Here is a 22211-nt window from a genome sequence, read left to right as displayed (position 1 = left end):
TCTTCAGGGAATCTTCCTGACCCAGGGATTGAACCCACGTCTCTTATGCCCTCTTGCATTGGCAGGTGGGTTCTTTCCCACTAGTGCCACGTGGGAAGCCTGTAATCCTCACAATAACCTTAATTTACCTATGAGAAAAGACAGGGGCTTAGAGGGGTTAAATACTTTTCTTAAGCCACTGGGCCTGCTGAGTGATGGAGGTGGGCTCTGATATCACTTGTGCAGATCCTGCTCTACAGCCTGTGCCCTGACCTACTAACCCTGCAGCATCCTGCTGGGCAAAGTGGACTCTCACCCAGCAGAGAGGCCAGAGATGAGAAGCACCAACTGCCTACTCATCCAGAACCTGAGGAAGAGGGTCAGCTCATTGTAACTCTCCTGGGAGGTTCTGGCCATTTTGTAGGTGAGCAAACTGTTATTTGGGACTGTTCCATAGCTCACAGAGGTTTGAGTTGCCTGAAATGCCTACAGGACCTCTCTTACTGTGTATGTCCTAGTTTCTTAGGAAAATTGAGCCCTGCTTAGGATTTGAGAGATTTCCCTTGTAAGCTACAGGTTAGGTTATTGCAAATATATGAGAAGTTAGTGCCAATGTAATGGGTTGCAATTATTCAAACCTAACTGCTAGAAATTAACTAGGACCACTCTTACTAGGGGGCTGGTAGTGGCTTAGTGGTAAAGAATTTGCTGCCTACGCAGGAGCCATGGGTTTGATTCCTGGGTCAGAAAGATCCCCTGGAGAAGGAAAGGGCAACCCATTCCAGTAGTCTTGCCTGGGGAATCCTATGGACAGAGGAGCCTGGCAGGCTACAGTCCATGGGTTGCAGAATTGGACATGACTTAGTGACTAAACAACAATAACTCTTTCTAGATGGTTTCATGGCTATTACGTGGAGGGAAAACTTATCAGAAGTTAACACTTTAAAGCATGATTAATTCAAATGAAATAGTTTGGAAAAGAGCTGTTCCCAAGCTGCAAATATAAGAAACATAAGACTGTGAAATACACCACCGGCTGGCACAGCAATGTGACAAACTTGTTTTAGGCACTCACCTGGGCCAAGCCCACTTGCTCTGTGAGCTCCAAGCCCATCACTGTGGCCCAGGGTATCCACTGTATGTCTTTGAGTAGAGGGCTCATGGGGGCTCTTAGATGACTCTTGGATTAATGCCATGCTTCTACCCTCAAGAAGCCAGGGATTAGCTAGGTCAGACCTCTAGTAAGAATCCACCAATGCAAGGCCAAGTGGGACACCAGTGGAAGGGACGGAACCGAGGGGTGGGAGGCACAGCCCTGAGGATGCCTCCTGACAGCCGGGTCTGGGGGGCTGGAAGAGTTGTTTTGGACCTGCTGCCTGCAGTCGTCTCTTCTGCCTCTGCCCCTGCATGTTGCACTGCCATTTTCTGCCCAGCCTCTGAATTGTCCATAGCAGCTCTGATGCTCAGGCCACTCACACGTTTCATGCACTCTCCCCTGCTCCCTGGGGACCACTGAGGGCCTCCAAAGCGCAAAAATCTACTAAATGTTTCCCATTCTCACCGTTTAACCCAGGTCCCCATCCTCTCCTGGATCATCACAACAGCCTCTTCACCCACTTCTGTGCTTCTAGCGCAGCCCTTCTGATCATCACCCTCCGTGAGGCCCTCACATGTTCCAAAGCACCTTAATGCTGGCCATCCTTCGCTTGAAGTCCTCCGGTGCTTCCCCTTAGGACTCACCAGCCCTGACCCTTACCTACTGTCATCCTCAATCTTAGGCCCTTCTCACATCCCTTTGTCCTCCAGGCATATAGAATATTTGTGGTTCCCTGAACATGACCTGATGTTTTATGCTCCTGTGCTCCACATTCATGACATTTCCTCTCGATAGTCATCATCAATTCCTACCTGTTTTTTACAACTGAGCCCAGGCATCACCTGCCTCCAGAGCCTTCTCTGACTTTGCCCCTGGAGAGGCCTTGTTGCCATGTGCCTTACACATCCTTCTAGCAGCACCTGTTTGGAAGCTGTCCATTCATGCTACTGTCTCTGTCGTTTGACTGTGAACTTGTGGAGGCCAGGAACCCATCTGTCCTCCTGGGGCCTCCCTTCAGGCTACATGCATGGAAGTGGCCACTGGAGGGAGGCATCTGGAAGCACATCGTGTATAGCAAATGGAATTCAAGAAACCCAGGGGCACACACGATGAAAGGGATGTTGCTGGGATGTTGCGTGTGATGCGGAGTGTCCCAGGTGCCAGACACTTACGTAGCTCATGAAGATCTTCTCCGTGGGCTTGAGGTGCCTCTGGATCTCACAGTCCACCGGGTGCAGGACGATTATGCCATCGTCAGAGAAGACGTAAAACATGTTTCCCACACTGAGGCCTGCGAGGAGCAAGCACAGCCATGGTTATGCCCTTCCTAGCAGCTGGTCCCCAGGCTGGCTCACAGGCCATGTTGGGCACAGATGAAACCGGCAGCCTGGCTGCACCGGGTGCAGGTACAGAGTGCAAGGTCTGGTCCAGGAGGGGTGAGGCGAGGTAAGCAGGCAGTGCGTAGGGAGCAAGCGCCTGAGGGCTGAGAATCAACACGTACACCGAGGACCCTCCAATCCCCAGGCTGTCTTCCCAGACATGCACAGCTGCCCCAGGTCATCCACAGCTGGCCGTCAACACAAGTTTTCAAATAAAGGACAGCTCTGGCTGTGACATACATTTGACCTTTCCTAAGGGCTTTCTTGGTAGCTCAGCTGGTAAAGAATCTGCCTGCAATGCAGGAGACCCTGGTTCGATTCCTGGGTCAGAAAGATCCCCTGGAGAAGGGAAAGTCTACCCAGTCCAGTGTTCTTAGACTTCCCTGTGGCTCAGCTAGTAAAGAATCCACCTGCAATGCAGGAGACCTGGGTTGGGATCCCTGGGTTGGGAAGATGCCCTGCTGGAGGGCGTGGCAACCTACTTCAGTATTCTTGCCTGGAAAACTGCATGGGCATAGGAGCCTGGCGGGCTGCAGTCCATGGGGCCACAAAGAGTCAGACAAGACTAAGCAACTGAATGCACACACATCCTGAAAGGCAAAGTCTCCCTCGGTCCTTGTCAACTAGGCAAATCAGAACGGATCAGATGATGCCAAAGAAACAGTTGTTGTTTTTTTTAAACACATTTATATACAGTGCTGCCACTTGGAACATGGGGGCCTAGGAATGCTGGGGTTGGTATTCTTTTGTCCAAACCTGGTCTCTGTGCCAGTGAACATTTCCTTCAAGACAGTTTGCTCCAACCTCTGCTTTACCAGTTTCCCTGTGGCAGCCCCATGCCAGGTGACAGAGCCCACAGCTGGGTCAGGCCAGCTGCCTGCCCCCCACCTCATCCTAGCCCAGGGCCATGGCTGTCTGGGGAGAAATTTCCTTAGATCAGCAGAGAAAGGGCCTTGGGGACCAGCTAGTTCAGCCTCCTTATTTTAAAGACAAAAACAACAACAACAACAACAACAACAACAGAAACCAGGCCCAAGATGAAGAGGGGCTTGGTTGAGGCCACAGGCCCTTGTGACAGACCTGGAGCCTGCGCCTGGGCTCTGTCCCCTCACCCTGCTCTCCATACAAGGTCAGCATGGCACAGGGATGGGCAAGGTCTAGAGTTCTCCCTCTTCCTCCCCTCCCCCCTTCCTCTCTCCCTTCATTGCTTTTGAAGGTATCACATTGAAAAGATTACTAGGAATTCTAAGAGAATTACCTATGTGAAAAATTCCTTCCTAGCAGGCTAAGGAAACCAGTGTACTGACTTAATTGACTAAGGGAGTAAGTTTTTAGTGAGTGAGAAAATGATAAAACAGGCCAATGGGAATCCTGTTCTGCCTACTTTCAGTGGCTCTGCTGGTCACTTTCACCAGTGCCCGTGGCTTCCAGTGTGGACAGGGGTCCCTGACTCCACAACACAGCCTCACCTGCCTCTGGTTCTGTGCTGAGAGGAGGGCTCCTGCCACTATAAACAGTTAGACCCCAGCCTCTTGGAAGCTGGGAACGCCTGGGAGCACTCTGCACAGGTCCCAGAGGGAATCCTGGGTGCTGGGCAGTCTCTCCCAAGAGCCAGACAAAGTGGGCCTGTGCCTCCCACACAGTGGCCAGTGTATGGAGCGGGGTAGGGAGCACACATTTGCTGTGACCCCAATCTATCTTGTCCCCAGCAAGACTTTCTCTTCTATACACTGTCATTTGGCAAGCTCCTCTTGCTCAACACCTAGGGGCCAGAGGAGGTCATCCCTGCAAAACAACCACAGACCCCACCACAGGCTCCCAAGGTTCTTAGAAAATCAGCAGCTGGAAGAACCAACATGAGACTGAAAACTTTGTAGAGCCCACGTGGGGCTTGCAGCTGTGCTGCAGGCTGAGCACCGAGCCTTGCCACAGTGGACAGTGCAACGTGAAGCTCAACAAAGCCTTGCTCCACAAGTAATTGATTTCACAAGAGCTGGCCTCACGAGTCAGACCCTGGAAGGTTCTGTCTGTGGTGAGCTTGACCAAGGGGCCCAGGGGAACACTCCCTGCTACTGGGAGTCCATCATGTCACTGCTCCTATTCAGAGATGGGAGAGCCCTGCCAACCTCTCTGCTTTTGCTCCTGTATTCTCCAACTTCGGGTCCTTGAGTATGAGCAGGAAAGGGTGTGGACAGACAGCTGTCCAGGTGTGATAGAGTCTGTTCACTGCTGGGTTGTCCAATATCAGCATAGCACCAGCCAGCCCTAAGCTCCGAGGCAGCTGTGGGTCTTAATTTGGCCTTTAGGCCTCCAGAGCTGACTTTCCAGGGTCTCCTGCGCTCCCTGCAGTTCTCCACTTTTGAGACTTGTAAACACCCCTTAGAAAGCACTTTTTAAAGAAACAGAGCCAAAGCTCTCTGTGCGTGGTGGCCTAGAAGCCAGGTTAAGGCATCTGTCAAGGGACCGCTGTTCCTGATTAGCAACCGTTGCTACGACTTTCCTTCTGAGGATTCCTAAAACCTGCTGGCAACAATCCCTCATTTTCCAGGCTCTGCCTTTGTTTTGCTCCCAGACTGTGTGAGCATTAGTGCCTGACAGTCAGGAAATTACTCTAAGTGCTTGTATGCATGCGCATGCTAGATGGTAGGTAACAGCCTGTGAAGTTCTTAAGAAGAAACATGAGGAAATGTGCGGGTTTTCAAAAATGGAGAATTAGTGCTTAACCCTGGATCACACGCTGCCTTCTCCTGGTGCTCATCCTCTCCCTTTGTCCACCAAGCTAGAGGACAAGGTACCTCAGGTAATTTGGAGTGTCTGGTGGAGGGGTTCAGAGGGAGAGTTGGGGGGTCCATTGCAAATGCACCCAGCACAGTGACTCAGGCTCTTTAACCCAGTGCTCACATGTGCTTGCTATTTTTGAACCATATTAGACCACTTTTGATATACAAAAATGGCAATTTTGTTTTTTGCTTTCTTCGGCCATGTGGCTTGTGGGATCTTAGTTCTCTAATCAGGGATTGAACCTGGACCCCCAGCAGTAGACGCGTGGAGTCCTAACCACTGGACTGTCAGGCAATTCCCCCCAAATGGCAGTTTTGTATGGCCTGGCCTAGTATCTAAAGATTGTTGGGTAGATACACACAGGTTTAAAAAACCTATTCATTTAGAAATATACATGCAAATGTATATTTACAGACATGATGGTAGCTTTATTCTTTAGCATTTTCTCAAAGTAACACTAAACCCCAACAGCAACATCAGTTACTAGAAAATATTTTAAGGCCCAGTTCTGACCAGGATCCCTGCCAAGAAGTCCGCTTTAGTGGAGGTTTCAAAATAGCTTTCAATGGAAACTTTTGTTCTAAAAATTCGAATAGTCTAATGTCCACTGAAGACATCTGTGCTGGTGCATGCTCAGTCATGTCTGACTCTGTGACCCCATGGACTGTAGCCCGATAGGCTCCTCTGTCCATGGATTTCTCCAGGCAAGAATCCTGGAATGGGTTGCCATTTCCTACTCCAGGGGATCTTCCCAACCCAGGAACTGAATCCGCGTCTCTTATGTCTCTTGCACTGGCAGGTGAATTCTTTACGCCTGTGCCACCGGGGAAGCCTATTAAAGACACTAGTAGGTTTAAACCTGCCTCAAGTGTGCCACTTGAGTCTGATGTGGACTTCCCCTCTAATTTGGCCTGTGGACCCCACTTGTAGGGATTGCTTGATGTTTGAAAGAACTATTGGTGGTGCATGGAAAGATGGCATATTATGGAGCCATGAACACATGTGATTATAGGCACAATACAGAACAAATAAGCTTGGTACCTTCTTCTCGCCATAGAATGTTCGCAACTGCACCATCAGAGAAATGAAGAAAGCAGGTACATGATTAAGGGAAGAGAAAAAAAGAAAAAGAAAAAGCAACGTCAGAACATTGTAGTGATTCAGTTCAAGAACACACTGGTATCTAGTCCATCATGTACGGACTCTGCACCACTCATTGCCCCCCACAACACTGAGGCGGGGATACTGGGCAGAGACAAATGCTTCCGGGGCTCAGGACCCTTTTGGTTCCCAGTGAATCAGGTCCCAGGATCACAGAAGCTAATGGGATTCTCTCTTCTGTGGATGATAAACAGCAAGCAACATCCCGCAGACCTCCGGGACTACCTCCAGGAGCACGCTGGTTTTCTGCTAGGATTTTCCTTAGGCAGATCATCTGTAATACTTTTTTGATTTTCTCCCTTGATGATAAAGACTCAGCTAAAGGTCTTTGATCACGGGAAAGAGACCATATCTAACACCCATGTCCATGAAATTACTTCTGTAGAGCCTACTGGGGAGCAGTGGCTATGAGGAAGAGCCTGCTTAGCACTCCAAGTAGGCAACAATCCCTGGAGTAAAAGCATGTGTGGGTGAGTGTGCAGGCCAGTTCCTGGGCCATGGGAGGGCAGCAGCTGCTGGTGGGTGGTTAGTAGGAGCAATTTTGTAGATGAAGGACACAGCAAGTAGGAGGCAGAACTGGGGATAGGCTATGCGGGCTTCCTTGTGGCCTTGGGCTCTGTCTGCTGTCCAGAGACTTTCCCTGCCTGCGTTTGCAGAGTTGTCTAGGTTTACAGGCAAAGTTTTCTCACCTCTAGCCACCCTCTGTCCCAGGATACATGGAAGGACATAAGGTTTACCCCTGTCTCCAGGGGTTCATGGTTGGTGGCTGTGGTCCCTGCAACCCAGTGTCTCCCAACCAGCTCAGTAAGGAGCTCAAAGGCAAAAGTGGACTCACGGGTCTTTCTAGCCGAGTCTTCAATGAAGAGGGAGGAAATATCTTCATCCACACCCACTTCATTTTTGGCAATGCAGGTATATGCCCCTGTGTCTTCATACCGAACACTGCCGATGTGGAGCTCGCTCCCATTGGCTGTAGAAAGAACAGAGTGCAGGGTGGCCTGCTCAGCTGGGACCGCCCCCCTGCCTTTCTCTCTCCTATTGAGAGCACTGAGGTTAAAAGTACAGCCCCTCAGCAGGCTGAGGGCAGTCAGTACCATGATATATACCCAGGGAGGGCTGGAACAGTGGAGCTGAATTGCAGGTGACCTGGGACCTAGCTGACAGCATCTCATCATTGTGTTCAGAGAGATCTGTGTGAGACCACACCACAGAGCAGGAAAATCGGGAGAGACATCTGTTTGCTCCCCGTGTCTGACTTAGAAACAAATCACTCCTCTTATTCCCATTCCTAGAGAGAGTGTCAGCTTGAACTTGATGGCATTAATGGCACAGAGACATCAAGGGGGGCTCTTACCTAGAAGGGAGAGCTGTTTTGACATCTGGGTTGAGACATCCATGCCATTTTTTAGCCAAGTGATTCTGGGCATAGGAATGCCCTCTGCGTGACATTTCAGGCTGGCTGCCACCCCGGGCTCCTGTGCCTGGGTCTCTGGATAGACGCGGATGACGGGTGGCACTGTGGGCGAGAGTTAGTGCTGGTGAGAACAGGTCTTCACCTGCCTCGGGCCTGTGGTCCCACACTGAGGCTCTGCCCAGAGGGATGAACCGAGAGGTGACTCTGGAGTTCTCTTTGTAACTAGTTTGCAAACATTCTGCAGCAACTCAGGCTCTAAAAGAAAGGGCTATAAAATGGATCGTAGGCAATAAACATGTCAGGCTTTGTACTCTGTAATTCATGGCGCTCATCATTATTCTAAATATGATCAGAAAGGCATCCAAATATTTAAGGCTGTTCAGCTGCTACACATAAAGAGCAACAACCACCAAAATTTATTTCTGAATGAATAAAATTCAGATATATTATTTCTGTTATCGGAAAGCCATTGGACAGGGACTTAATTTCTTGCAGGAAGTGCTTCACAAAGCACTTATGGGCATTGATTGGCAGGGCTACTAATTACATCACTGCTCTAGGGAAGCCCATTGATTTTCCAGTGGGTCATTTTATTTCTCCACTTCTCACCCACTGGAACATGGGTACAAGGCATATGTCCCCCCTTGTTCGTTCCTGACTCAGTTGTGGGCCCTGACAGTCAAGTTTGGGACTGGGGATATGACCAGGCCTACTCATCAGATGAGCAGGGGTGGGCAGGGCGTCAGCACCCTCCCCACTCTGGTCTTTCCGACATGGTCTGTCTGTAGGGCAGGAAGAAGTAAGGGTTGTCTGAGGGTCTTCCCTCCTACCCTGAGCTCTAGGCCCAGGAAATAAAATAATTACCATTTTCAGTGGAATTGTTGGCTCTTACTTATTCATATATTTTACTCTATATACTTCCAGAGAGGCTTTGTGAGGGCTCATGTAATGGCATGGATATGAAACTAAGCAACAATAAAAACCACATCATATGTCTTTTGGAAATGTGGGAGGATTCCTCCTGAAGTGAGCAACAACATTTTTCCAGAGTTCTTTGGACACTCCTAAAGGCAAGCCACTCCAGTATTCTTGCCTAGAGAATTCCATGGACAGAGCAGCCTGGTAGGCTACAGCCCATGGGGTCACCAAGAGTCGGACAGGATTGAAGCGACTGAGCACATTGTCTGATAAAAGAAAGTGATCCAGTATGTTACGAGAGAGATTTCCTCTGGGACTAGAGATAGAACAAATTGATGTGCATATAGAAGGAAGTGATAAAGCTGATCCTAGAACCTGAAAACTTCTAGTGATCTGTGCTTGGATGGGCTGAGGACAAAAGAAAAATTCTATCCCCTCATTGTGAGAAATGGATGCTGTAGCTCTTCAGGAAGCTGGTAATAATCGGTTCAACTTAGTTTGAGTTTCAAGTCTTTCCTCTGGTTGACCTTTGGGGCAAAGTAAGATGCTGAGGATAAAGCCAAATGGATAGCTAGCAAAGGGCACAAACCCACCTTCAGAGTGACCAGAGCTGTCTGCATAATATTAGCTTGGAGGTGCTAACCACAGAGACCAAACAACAATAAAGTCTGAGTCATTTCCTTGGTTTTTCTTTGTCTGCAGTTCTAGGGGAAGAGTTCCAGGAGGTGGGAGAAGGTCCTTGTCACAGGTCAGGCCACTGAGGATGGAGGCAAACGGGGCTCTAGCAAAGGCGCACCTGGAGGGCTGCTTAGAACTCAGAAGTGGATCTCCCTTCTCCGACTCCCCTTGGTTCAAAGAGCAAAGGAACAGGAACTTATCTAGGAAACCGCCTTATAACTTGAATTTTGTAGAGGGAGGAATGGGGTTCAAGTGGAAAAGTTAGTAGGGTTTTGCTCAAGGCTCAGAGATAGGGCTGGGGGCTCTAGGAGCACTGGACTGGTGGGGAGTTGGATAAGGAGGTGGAGTACCCTGGGTTCTAGAATGTGGGAGGCCAGGACCTGGGAGTGAATAACCTTGGTTCCTGCTAGATCACTATTTATACAAGCCTGCCAAGCAACCACAAGGAAGAATCAACAAAAACAGAATCAGAAAGGAATGAATCAACTTGCCCAAAAAGAGAGGAACTGATAAATCTGAGACCTGGCTTTTCATGAAAATCAATAAAATAGCCAAATTTCTGGCAAGGCTGGTTACTAAAAAAAAATAAAGAACACAGAGGAGGTTTAAAAGAATGGAAATACTATGTTCAATTATAGGTAATAAATATCAAAATCTCAATGAGACAAATCACTTAAAAGGAAACTTTAAAGTATTGACATGGAATCAAGAAGAAAATATTTAAAACATTTAAAAACACTGCTTTCCAGTTATTCAATGAATACATTGTAAAGATCTGTTATACAATCAGGGCCTATAATCAGTATGTTACATTGTGCACTTAAACATCTATTAAGAGGGTATATCTCATGTTTTGTGTTCTCACCACAAAACAAACAAGAAACACAAAGGGACTCAAGGAAACTTGCGGAGGTGAGGGCTGTGCCTGTTACCTTGATGGTGGTGGCAGTTTCCTATGTGTGTACATGTCCTAAGTCATGAATTTGTGTACGTTAAACATCTGTACATAAATTGTACCTCTAAAAAGCTGTTTTTAAAAAAGCACTACTGATTAGTTTCATAGGGAATCACCCTGATTAGTTTCATAAGGAAATTCCTTTTAGGAATGGCTAATTCCTAGAGCATACCACAGAGAAGATGTACCAAATTTTATTCTGAAGCTAGTATAACCTAGACATGGAAACCTGCCAAAGAGAGTACACTATAGATCACTACAGACCGAACTCACTCAGCACTAGATATACCCAAATCTCAAGTAAAATATTAGCAAATCAGGATTCCAGACAAGATGGTGGAATAGAAGGACTTGCACACACCTCCTCTCTCACAAAAACACCAAAATCACAACTAATTGTGGAACTACCATTGGGGGAAAAAAAGACTGGGACCTACCAAAAAAGATATTTTACACCCAAAGACAAAAAAGCCATAAGGAGATGGTAGAAGGGGAGCTTTTGTGATATAATCAAATCCCATACCTGCCAAGTGGGTGACCCACAAACTAGAAAATAATTGTATCACAGAGGTTCTGCTGCACGAGTGAGAGCTCTGAGCCCCGGTCAGGTTTCCCAGCCTGAGGGTCTAGCACTGGGAGGAGGAGACCCCAGAGCATTTGGCTTTGAAGGCTAGTGGGGATTGAGTGTAGGACTGGGAAAAACAGAATGTAGGACTGGGAAAAACTCCACAGGACTGGGAAGAACAGAGACTCTACCCTTGGAGGGTGCACACAAGATTTCATATGCACTAGGACCCAGCACAAAGCAGTGACTCCATAGGAGCCTGGGCTAGACACACCTCCAGGTCTTGGAGGGTCTCATGGGGAGGCAGGGGTTGCTGTGGCTCTCTGTGGGGGCAAGGATACTGATGGCAGAGGCTCCAGACAATACTGATCAGTGTGAGGTCTCCTGGAGGTCACCATTTTGGCAATGAGACCTGGCCCACCCAACAGCCCTGCAGGCTCCACTGCTGGGACACCTCAAGCCAAACAACCAGCAGAGTGGGAACACAGTACCACCCATCATCAGACAGGCTGCCTAAAGTTGCACTGAGCTTACAGTCACCTCTAAACACATGACTTGACATGACCCTGCCCACCAGAGAGACAAGACACAGCACCATCCACTACTAGGCAGCACCAGTCCCCCTCACCAGGAAGCCTGTACAAGCCCCTGGGCCAACCTGACCCACCAGAGGGCAGGCATCAGAAGCAAAAAGATCCTGCGACCTGTGGAAAGGAGACAACAGACACAAAAAGGTAAAATGAGACAGCAGAAAAATTTGTTCCAGACAAAGGAACAAGATAAAAACCATGAAGAACAATTAAGTGAAATGCAGATAGGCAATCTACCTGAAAAAGAATTCAGAGTAATGATAGTAAAGATGATCCAAGGTCTCAGAAACAGAATGGAGGCACAGACTAAGAAGACACAAGAAATGTTTAACAAAGACCTGGAGGAAGTAAAGAACAAACACAAAGAGATGAAAAATACACTAGAAGAGATCAATAGCAGAGTAAATGAGGCAGAAAAATGGATAAGACAAAATGGTGGAAATCACTGTCATGGCAAAGAGTAAAGAAAAAAGAAAGAAAAGAAATGAGGATCTAAGAGACCTCTGGGACAACATTAAATGCCCTAAGAAAGACACTTGGCACAGCTGATTCCAGAAGAGAAAAAATTAAATGCACCAACATTCACATTATAGGGATACCAGAAGGAAAAGAGAGAGAGAGGGAACCTGAGAAAATATTTGAAGAGATAATAGCTGAAAACATCCCTAAGGAGTTGCCGTAAGATCCAGTCCCAGTCCTAGAGTATATCTGGAGAAAACCATGATTCAAAGGGATATATTCACCCCAAAGTTCATTGCAGTGCTATTTACAATAGCCAAGACATGGAAGCAACCTAAATGTCTATTGACAGATGAAGAATATGTGGTAAAATTTATAAGCCATTACAAAGAATGAAATAATGTCATTTGCTGCCACATGGATGGACACGGAGATTATCTTACTAAGTGAAGTAAGTCAGACAGAGAAAGGTAAATATCATAGGATACCACTGATATTTGGAATCTATAAAAATGATACAAATGAACTTATTTGCAAAGTAGAAACAGACTCACAGACTTAGAAAATAAACATATGGTTAACAAAGTGGAAAGGTTGTGGGGAGGAATACATTGAGAGTTTGAGATAGACCTATATATCCCATTATATTTAAAATAGGACCTACTAAAAAATGACCTACTGTATAACACGTGGAATTCTGCTCAATATTCTGTAATAACCTAAATGGGAAAACTTTTTGAGAAAGAATAGATACACGTGTAACTGAATCACTTTGCTGTAAGCCTGAAACTAACAAACGTGACAGTATTAAGCAACCACCTTCCAATGCAAAGTAAAAATAACAGCTGTTGACGGGCCTAGAGACAGGAGAAGTGGTCAGAGAGAAATGTCATGTGATTTCATTTACACGTGGGGAAAATGATACAAATGAACTTATTGGCACCCACAGACTTCAAAAGCAGACTTACGCTTGCCAGAGGGGGAATGTGAAGGAGAGGAATAAATTAGGAGTTTTGGATTAACACACACATATGGCAATCCACTCCAGTATTCTTGCCTAGAAAATTCCATGGACAGAGGAGCCTGGTGGGCTATAGTTCATGGAGTCGCAAAGAGCCAGTCACAACTGAGTGAATGAGCACATAAGTACAATGGGCTTCCCCGGTGGCTCAGACCATAAAGCGTCTGCCTGCAACGCAGGAGACCTGGCTTTGATCCCTGGGTCGGGAAGATCCCCTGGAGAAAGGAATGGCAACCCACTCCAGTATTCTTGCCTGCAGAATCCCATGGACTGAAGAGCCTGGTGGGCTACAGTCCATGGGTTCGCAAAGAGCTGGACACAACTAAGTGACTAACACTTTCACTTTTCCAGGTGGTACTAGTTATAAAGAACTTGTCTGCCAATACTGGAGATAAAAGAAGCACGGGTTCAATTCCTGGGTGGGAAAAATCCCCTGGAGGAGGGCATGGCAACCCACTCCAGTATTCTTGCCTGGAGAATCCCATGCACAGAGGAGGCTGGCTGGCTATGGTCCATAGGGTTGCAAAGAGTTGGACACCATTTTAGTGACTTAGCATGTATAGCATACCATATATAAAACAGATAATCAACAGGGACTTACTGTATAGGACATGGAACTTTACTGAATATTCTGTAATAACCTATAAGGGGAAAGAATCTGAAAAAGAATGAGTATATGTATAAATAAATCACTTAGCTGGACACCTGAAACTAACACAACACTGTAAATCAATTATACTCCAAAATAAAATAATTAAATTAAAAACACAGAAAACCAAATATACACATAAAAATATTAGCAAATCAAATCTAGCATGGAATTAAAAGAACATACTGGGACCAAATATAACGTGCTTCAATGACTATTAGGAACTCTGTACTTAATCATATCCAAGTCAAAGGCAGTCAAAAAAGAAACACCATTTGATAATCTTGCTAGACACTAAAAGGCATTTGAAAAAAAAACTTGAAATGCATTTCCTGGGGGGAAAAACCTCAATAAAATAGGAACAGAATAACATTTTCTTCCTACAATGAAGAATATCTCTATAAAATGAAAGAATGGCACCATTCTTTTCAGAATGGTGAAACATGAAGTGGGGAAAAAAACAAAAGAGGAAAGAAGGTAATACCAGACTGCCAACATTTGGTGGATGTTATTGTCAACAGAAGGCAAGAAATGGGAAGGAACAAATATTAAAGAGATGGAGAAAAATGACACTTTGTTTGGATATGGTCCAGATAATGAACCAAAAATGAAAGGTTTTAAAAGTGAATATTGTAAAGGGGCCAGCACCCAAACAGACACACTTATGTACTCGCAGTGACAAGACAGAAAACACAGCAGACGGACGTGAAGGAAATTATAACATCCCCCTGAAGACACTGAAAAAAAGGCTTGAAAAACTAGAGAGAGATGGTCTTGGATAGGAAGGCTTACTGCTGTTAGGAAACAAGATACTCCAAATTATGCCAAACATTTAATCTAATTCCAGTTCAAATCAATTGGTGGGGTCTTGACAAAACAACTCTCAAATTTAGCTAGAAGGAAGAATGTGCAAGAATAGTGGAAGAAATTTTGAAAAACATGTCATGGTGTGACATTTTTTTCCTATCAGGTGTCATAAAGTATTGCAAGAATGGCAATAGCTAATGGGGGAGGGGAGAGGAAGACAGAAAGGGAGAGATGGCAGGGGCACTGGTGGTGAGGAGGGCTGAGGGAATTCCCATCTTTGAGTCCAGCACCACATTAACGGTCTTGGTTGATTTTTACAAAGTTCTGTCAACTCACTATTGTGCAGCCAACATTTATTAACTCTTATCCCTTGGAACACATGGAGATCAAACCAGTCCATCCTAAAGGAAATCAACCCTGAACATTCATTGAAAGGACTGATTTGGAAGCTGAAGCTCCAATACTTCAGCCACGTGATGCGAAGAGCTGAGTCACTGGAAGAGACCCTGATGCTGGGAAAGATTGAGGGCAGGAGGAGAAGCGGGTGACAGAGGATGAGATGGTTGGATGGCATCACTGACTCAGTGGACATGAGTTTGAGCAAGCTCCAGGAAAGTGAAGGACAGGGAAGCCTGGCATGCTGCAGTCCATGGCATCACAAAGAATCATACAGAAATAAGTGACTGAATAACCACCAAGTGTCAGGCATTACACACAGAGCGGTGAAAAAGACTGGCCCAGTCTCTGGCCTCATGAAGCTTTCTGTTGGGAGGAAGGTGAATAACATAATTGCTAGTGTGATGGGCATGGCAAGAAGGCGAATGGGGACGGGGTCTGGGAAGACTTATCTGAATAGAGCGCTCAGATGCACTCTCTCCACCTCACAAAGGAAACACCGACCTTCCTTCTGCCATGGTGCCTCCCCCTCTATTGATAGTAGGTTTGTCCTGTGAGCTGTGGGTTTGTGGACTGCCCTCCTCAGTAAGGTACCTGGTGGCCAGCACCAGCCTTGAAGACTGGCCTTTGCCCCTGCCCTGAGGTCTGATGGGACTCTGTGGACCCATGAAGAGGTCAACTTGAGCATGTACTTGCATCCCCTGGTGGGAGGGTAGGGTGGGGTGCTTGTTGAAACAATGCTGGGCCCACCCCACAGTGTTTTGATTCCGAGGGCTGGGGGACTGGTTTCTATTCATCAGGTTGTAGGTGAGATGCTGGGTCAGCCCTGATGGGGAAGCTCTCACAGATGGACTGAACTGAAAAAGATGGCAGCATTGTGGAACAAAACAAACCCTGACTGAAAGTTGAAGGTGTGGAATCGTCCACTCAAAAACAAGGGTCTATTTGCTGGGCAAAGACACTGGGCCTCCAGTGGCAGGGGTTAGAAGACGGCTCCCGGGTGCTGAGAGGGGCACCCTTGGCTGGACTGGAGTCTCCGGTTGCTGAAGCCATCCTGGGGTCTACAACCACTCCTGCTCAGACCTCCGTCTGTCCATCAGACTAAAGATGGGCCTCACGTCTCAAATGCTCCGCCTCCCAGTGGCCGTGTCCCCAGTCTCATCTCCAACTCAGGACCACCAGGACACGTTTGCTCATGCCCTTGGTTTGGGATCCTGTCAGTCTTCACAGGAGCTGAGGTCTCTGGGGGCATCCCTTATCCCAAACCTGCTATTGTACCTTCTAGAACTCATGTTCCACCATCAGCAAAATATCCTCTCTCCTCAGACTCTTCTGTGAGTGTCCCTTCACCTTCTCACTCAGATGGAAGCCTGGCGACCCTCCTCCTGCAGCCCCTTAGGTGGGTGCAGCTCCCTCTCCCCTTTGTCCCCCACCTCTTAGGCTGGGAGGTGGGGCAGACCCTCTCTTTCCCTTCTCCAGAAAAACGCCAGTTTTGAGTGTTCTGTCCCACGAGCCTAATTCCTAGACTCCATCCCCTCACATTTCATCCAGGACATTGCTCCAGCACTTCTCTTTCCCTCCTGTATCAATTTCAACTGGATCTTTCCTATCAGTCCACAAATGCTTTTAATTTCCATCTTGGGGGAAAAAAAACCCAAACATCTTTGCCTCTGCTTCTCTCCCCAACAGTGCCTTGTTTTTCTTCTTAGAAATACCCTGAAGAGTTATCCGCACTTGGTGGCTCTCACTTCTCTTCACCCCAGAGCCAGCTCCAGCAGACCCATCCCCACAACAAGCACCACGGAAACGTCTCTGCTCTGGGCCTCAGTGATGCCCAGCTCCACTGACCCGATCCAATGGCCAGTTCCTGGTCCTCACCTTCCCTGACCTACCTCTGGTTGAATTCAGCATAGCTGATCACTCCGTCCCGGATACCACACTCCTGGTCCTCCTGTCTCTGGCTTTGTCTGTGCCTTCCTGGCTGCTCTTTCTCACCACCGCCCCCTCTCTCCACAACAAGGCTCTCAGTGCTATCGTGCCCACTTGCTGGACTTTCCCTATCTGTCCTCCTTCAGCATCCACCTTGGTCCATTGATTTTAAATACCACCCACCCTGTGAGGCATATGACATTTATTCCTCCATTCAAAACCTCTCCCTTCAACTCCAGACTTAGATACCACGTGGGCTACATGGTAACACCTTGTCTTTATCATGTCACCACCAGCTCCTGATCTTCCTTCCCCAAGCCTGCTCCTTCACCCTCTTCTCCACTCAGCGAATGGCCACTCCTCCTCCTTAAAGACCGTTTGGAGGCATCTTTGACTTTCCCACCACATGGACACAATGTCATCTTTTCAGTAAGGCCTTGACCTGCCATCCTGCCTAAAGTTTCCAGCTTTTACTGGAGTCTCCTTATCCCCTCCTGTTTAAAACATTTCCCCCCTTAGTATCTTCCACGCTTTGACTTGCTCCACAAGGATGGGGATTTTGGTGTCTCCACTGCTGTGTTTTCAGTGCTTAGCCTGGTGAGTGTTATGGAGAGAAATTCAGTAAATGCTTGTTGAATGAATGACCACCCTGAGGATGACGTGGTGTTGGTGGCAAGGCAGGGTGGAGGGGGGATGAGGGTGGGAAGGGAGCTTCTTAGCCAAGGGAACAATCAGTGCAGTGCAGGGGAGTCAGGGGGGCAGGGCAGGCCTGTCTGGGAGCGAGGCGTTCACAGGGTAGGAGCATGTGGGAGGGGTGGGGCAGGGCCCAGGTCTCAGTGTGTGTGCATACGTGGGCTCCTGGGCATGGAAGCTGCTGTTGTTGCCGCTCTGAGAAACAGTGGCCTGGGCCTCCACTCCCATGGTTCCTGAGAGACTGGCATGGCGGAGGCCAAAGTAGCACAGCTCAGCCAGCAGCAATGGGAAGGGGCCCTGCAGACTGACCCAGGCCCTGGGCTAGATCAGTGCCAGTGGCCTCCTGGATCTTCCCGGCCCCACGCCCTGCATGGTGGAGTGGAGGGTAGGATGGCCTGTGAATGGAAGGCAGGCTCCAGGGCACCAAGGAGCTCCACCGAGAAGCCCATTTTGCCCTGCCTTGACCTTTGCAGAGTTGATAACTGGTACTAGGATGTTAGAGGGAAAAATAAAACCATCCCATCATTTGGGTGGGAGCCTGGTCACTGCTTACAGGACCCAACCGTGTTCCTCAAGTGCGATGGGGCATCGCTAAGACTGAGGTGGTGTGGACCAGGTCTGAGTGAGCACTGTAGCCAGAGCCATGGGTCCAGCCTCCTGCCAGGAGAGGGAGGGACTGAGAAGAACCCTGAGCAGGGAGGCATCCAAGACCTTGGTACCCGAGGTCCCCGTTTGGGTAGGTTCCTATCAGAGAAAAGTCCTGCATTTTCTTTGTGAGAGACTACCCTCTCCAGGGTAGGGCCGGGTGGAGATGCAGCTCTCTGCCAGAAGCAAGGCAAAGCCCAATTGCTTCCCTTTGGCCCTGATCGCCTCTCTTCCTTTGTGTTAATTCACACACCAAAATCATTCGAAATTAATGTTGTCCTGGGTAAACACATTCATTTCCTTTTAAATTTGCAAAACCTTCCCGTGAAAACATTTGAATACATAACACAACAGCACATTTTCTTAGGGAAACATCGATCATTTCCAAGGTGAAAGGCAGCATAAATATGTCTTAAGTAAGAGGCACATTCACAAAAGTACCAAGCTGCAGTAATCAACAGATTCAGGAGATTACTATTGTGTTTTGGGAATGAATCGTTACTTGTCTGAACTGTGGGGAGGTCGAGGGTGTTTTTAATTTAATGGATTAATCATTTATGTCTGAAGTTTTTCCTCTTTCTTATGGAAGCAATGCAGGAGGTTTGCATGAAGTTATAAATCATGTCAGTGTTTGGGTCTCATCTCTGGGAGGCCTGGTCTATGGGGAAGTTATACTAATAATTTGAGAAAGAAAGGAAATAGTTGCCTAGAAGTGTTCCCTTTAGCAAACCAGGTCAAGGCAGAGTTTTGGATGGAGAAGCCCCATAAGGCGCCCAGAAGCTCAGCCTGTATGTGTGGTCCTGCCCCTGCCACCAGGGAATGGAGCAGCACCAGGGAGAAGTCTATATTTTATTCCTGGCCTGGCAACTTCCTCTGGATCTTAATCTTCCCATCTGCATAATGGGTTGCAAGCTCTGTGAGCTCAGACCATCTGTGTGCACCAACTATGGTTAAAATATGGTTTGAGACAAAACAAAATCTCCCCTATATCTGTCCCATCCTGGACTTTGAATGAATTACATCTTTCCAGGTATTTCCCAAGCATTTGACACATATCCTATCTCATCAAGCCTATAAGGTATATTGTTATTCCCATTTTATAGGTGAGTTTACCCACCTAAGATGTATGTCAAGGAAGTACTAGCACTAGGATTTGAACTCAGGCCTCTCTGGCTCAGAGTTCATGTCTTGACCTTATGACAAAAGTGTCTCCAGTCTGGGTCTGCACTGTGCCTTGGGTGGAACAGCCTCACCCAGTTCCTATTCGTCTGAGTGGTTTTGCGTGAATGATTTCTCTGTCTCTTGGGCCCACCAGCTACATACTTGGCACGTCTGCCGGTCACCTGGAGAATTCTGAGCTTTCTGAGACGCAGGGGGCTGGCCAAGGCGTCCCCTCCCCACTTCATCATCATCCCCTTCCTGTCCTCCCTCTGACTGAGGAGAAGCTAGCAGGAGGAGCTGACAAAGAACATCACTCCCTTTGTGTCCCAGGCACTGCCTCGGCTCGAATAAGCCACAGGCCCTCTCCTGGCTAAGAGGAGACCAAACCTCACCACAGCTGAGTGACCACACTTAATTCTACCCAGGTTACTAGGGGACATCTTTCATGCTTTTGACTCATGCTGGGGGTGAATGACAAAAAGGAACAAATCCTACAGATGAACCTGTCACTGCTCTCTCACGACTTCCTAACAAGATGACCCAGCAAGGTAGTGCTGCTTCTGTACTGAGCACAGACAGTGCCTTCTCTCCTTCCCAGTCCTTCTGCTTGGAAGCCCCCAAGCCCACCGCCTCTGTGACTTTTCCCTAGAAGCCCAGCCCTCTTGACCCTGGGACCCTGAGCAGCATCGGTGTCTGCACAGTGGTCTGCTGAGCCCACCAAGAGCTGGACGACCAAGCTGTGCAGGTCACCAACATCAGTCCTGCTGAGGGCAGGGGCTGCCCTTACATCTTAGCTGTAAGTCCTTCTTCGGATGCCTGCTGCTTCTGACCTGAGCTCAGCACCTGGGGCAGGGGTAGGCCAGGCAGGTTTGCTGTTTCCTGTTTGCAACAGCCCCCTACCCCCACAGTGCGCCCCTATAGCAGATCAACCTGCCGACCGACCACACCTGGATTCTTCAGCAGCCACAATGCAATGTTCCAGAGTGAAGGGGCGGAAAAGGCATTAAGAGTCCAGGCTTTGGTGTCAAGATCTATTTTGCAGTTACTAATTGTAGGGCTGAGGGTCTTGGGCAAGTAATTTAATCTCTCTGTAGTTTCCAACCCCTAGTTTCCTCATCTGTGAAAGAGAAGGTGCCCAGTAGGTATCTGGGAAACGTTCTTACTGTAATTGTGTCTTTCATGCCATTCTACTTTCAACAGCATCTTCCCATCTTCCCACACAGATAGGATGGTTTTCCTTCTCAGTCAACACAGTAAGCTTCACTTCTGGAATACACTTCCGGAAAACCTTGTGTCTTGTCCCTGGTCAACCAGCAATGGACTCATGTACTTGGGAGGCCATACTGGGTCTACCTTAGTGCTATCCTGGATGAGGAGTTGCTTAATGGACCCAAATGCCACCCCAGGTGCTGGTGGCCAGCCCAGCCCAGGGACTTCAAGGGCTCCTGGAGTGAGCCCCACCCGGATGGCCTAGCCTGACTGCCATGGAGCCGAACACAGTGTGCCATGGAGTGAGGTAGAAAGCCTACTGCAAAATACAGAGGTCCTGGGACTACCCTGGTGGCCCAATGGTTAAGCATCCACATTGCAATGCAGGGGACACGGGTTTGATCCCTGGTCGAGGAACTAAGATTCCACATGCCTCGGAACAACTAAGCCCACAGGCCACAACTCCTGAGCCTGTGAACCACAACTAGAGAGTCTGCGCCACAACGGAAGATCCCATATGATGCAATGCGGATTCTGACTGTGCAACTAAGCCTGATGCACCAGATAAACAAATAAATAACCAATAAAATTAATAAAAAAATACAGAGGTCCCAGTGTGCTGCCTCTGACTCTAGGACTTCAGCTTAAAGAGAAGCCTTAAATCTCTCAGCACTCAGAAAATGGATTTCGAGTGGCCCCTCTGTGGATCTCAGCAAGGAGATTTTGCTGTTTCAACTTCCTGAGGCCCCAAGCAGCCCCTTTAGCAAGAGGCTGGTGGGTGGGTAGGGAGGCTTGAACAAAACTCTCCAGCTGCACAGCCCACTCTCCACCCGAGTAGTGACAGGGAGCAGCCTAGTCTCTGCTTTAAAGCCAGCAGCATATGGTGTCCACGGGCCTGGGCCCTGCTCCCGGACTCGGCACTGGGAAGGAGGAAATGGTTCATCCCTCATCATGAGCTCTGTCTCAGAATTCTGGGGGACCACGAGGCAGAAGGGTCCCCCAGCAGTTTGTGTGGACCTGCAGTTTGTGTATTGAAACTATTTAAGATCACAGCATCTCCTGCAGAAGCCTGAGGTGAGGACAGGTTCTCACTCGTGAGTTACTCTGGCTCCTGGGCAGGTGGATTCCCCCCCAGGCCCCTCTCCCCACAGATTTGTTCTGGAGGAAATGAAGGGGACCAGGCTCAAGCCCTCTCCTTGTGCCCTCAGTTCTTGTGGGGTGGGGGCAAGATGTGAAGCGTTGGATGGAGGATCTGGGAATTCTTGATTTCCCATTTTTAGCGGGTCTGAGGACCAGGGGAGCTGTGCCAAGTCACATGGAGTTGTGCACCCACGTATTTACCAACACTGTACAGTGCTGGGTACCACTCGCCAGCTATAGATGGCAGTGCCCTCTTCACACTGCAGAGCACACAATCTGCCCCTGGAGTGACCCAGACACTGCCTACCGGCTGCACAAAAATTGAACTCTGAATGCCAGCCTGGATGGCTCATCCAAGGGATGTTATAACTAGGAACCTGTGTGTTATTTCTGATGAAATCCAGCAACTTCACTGTACATCTGGAGTCAAGCCAACAAGCATAGCCACAAAACCCCAGAGGATTAAGTATGTCCCAGCTCCAGCGAAATACTAATAAAATATGACTTAGGCAGTATGAATATAAAAATCCCTAAAACATCCTATAGGACAAATGCAGAGGCAAGCTGGGCTTACTCTGTTGTCCTT

General features: G+C 48.1%; 1 protein-coding gene across 1 annotated transcript in view; it reads right to left on the bottom strand.

The window, feature by feature from the left end:
• The window catches only part of FSTL4 (follistatin like 4), a 427123-nt gene that overhangs the window by 26455 nt on the left and 378457 nt on the right, over positions 1-22211 (bottom strand). Inside the window, exons 9-12 of the mRNA XM_040240112.1 lie at positions 7751-7912; positions 7232-7366; positions 6277-6303; positions 2248-2366 (exon numbers count right to left, since the gene is read on the bottom strand). Of these exons, the coding sequence (XP_040096046.1) occupies positions 2248-2366; positions 6277-6303; positions 7232-7366; positions 7751-7912 (443 nt within the window). The remainder of the gene's footprint in view (positions 1-2247; positions 2367-6276; positions 6304-7231; positions 7367-7750; positions 7913-22211) is intronic.

This window comes from Oryx dammah, unplaced genomic scaffold (genome assembly GCF_014754425.2).
Source record: "Oryx dammah isolate SB20612 unplaced genomic scaffold, SCBI_Odam_1.1 HiC_scaffold_5, whole genome shotgun sequence".
In the NCBI taxonomy this organism is placed as follows: domain Eukaryota; kingdom Metazoa; phylum Chordata; class Mammalia; order Artiodactyla; family Bovidae; genus Oryx; species Oryx dammah.
The sequence above is the reverse complement of the archived record's forward strand: the minus strand, read 5'-3'. Positions and strand labels throughout refer to the sequence as shown.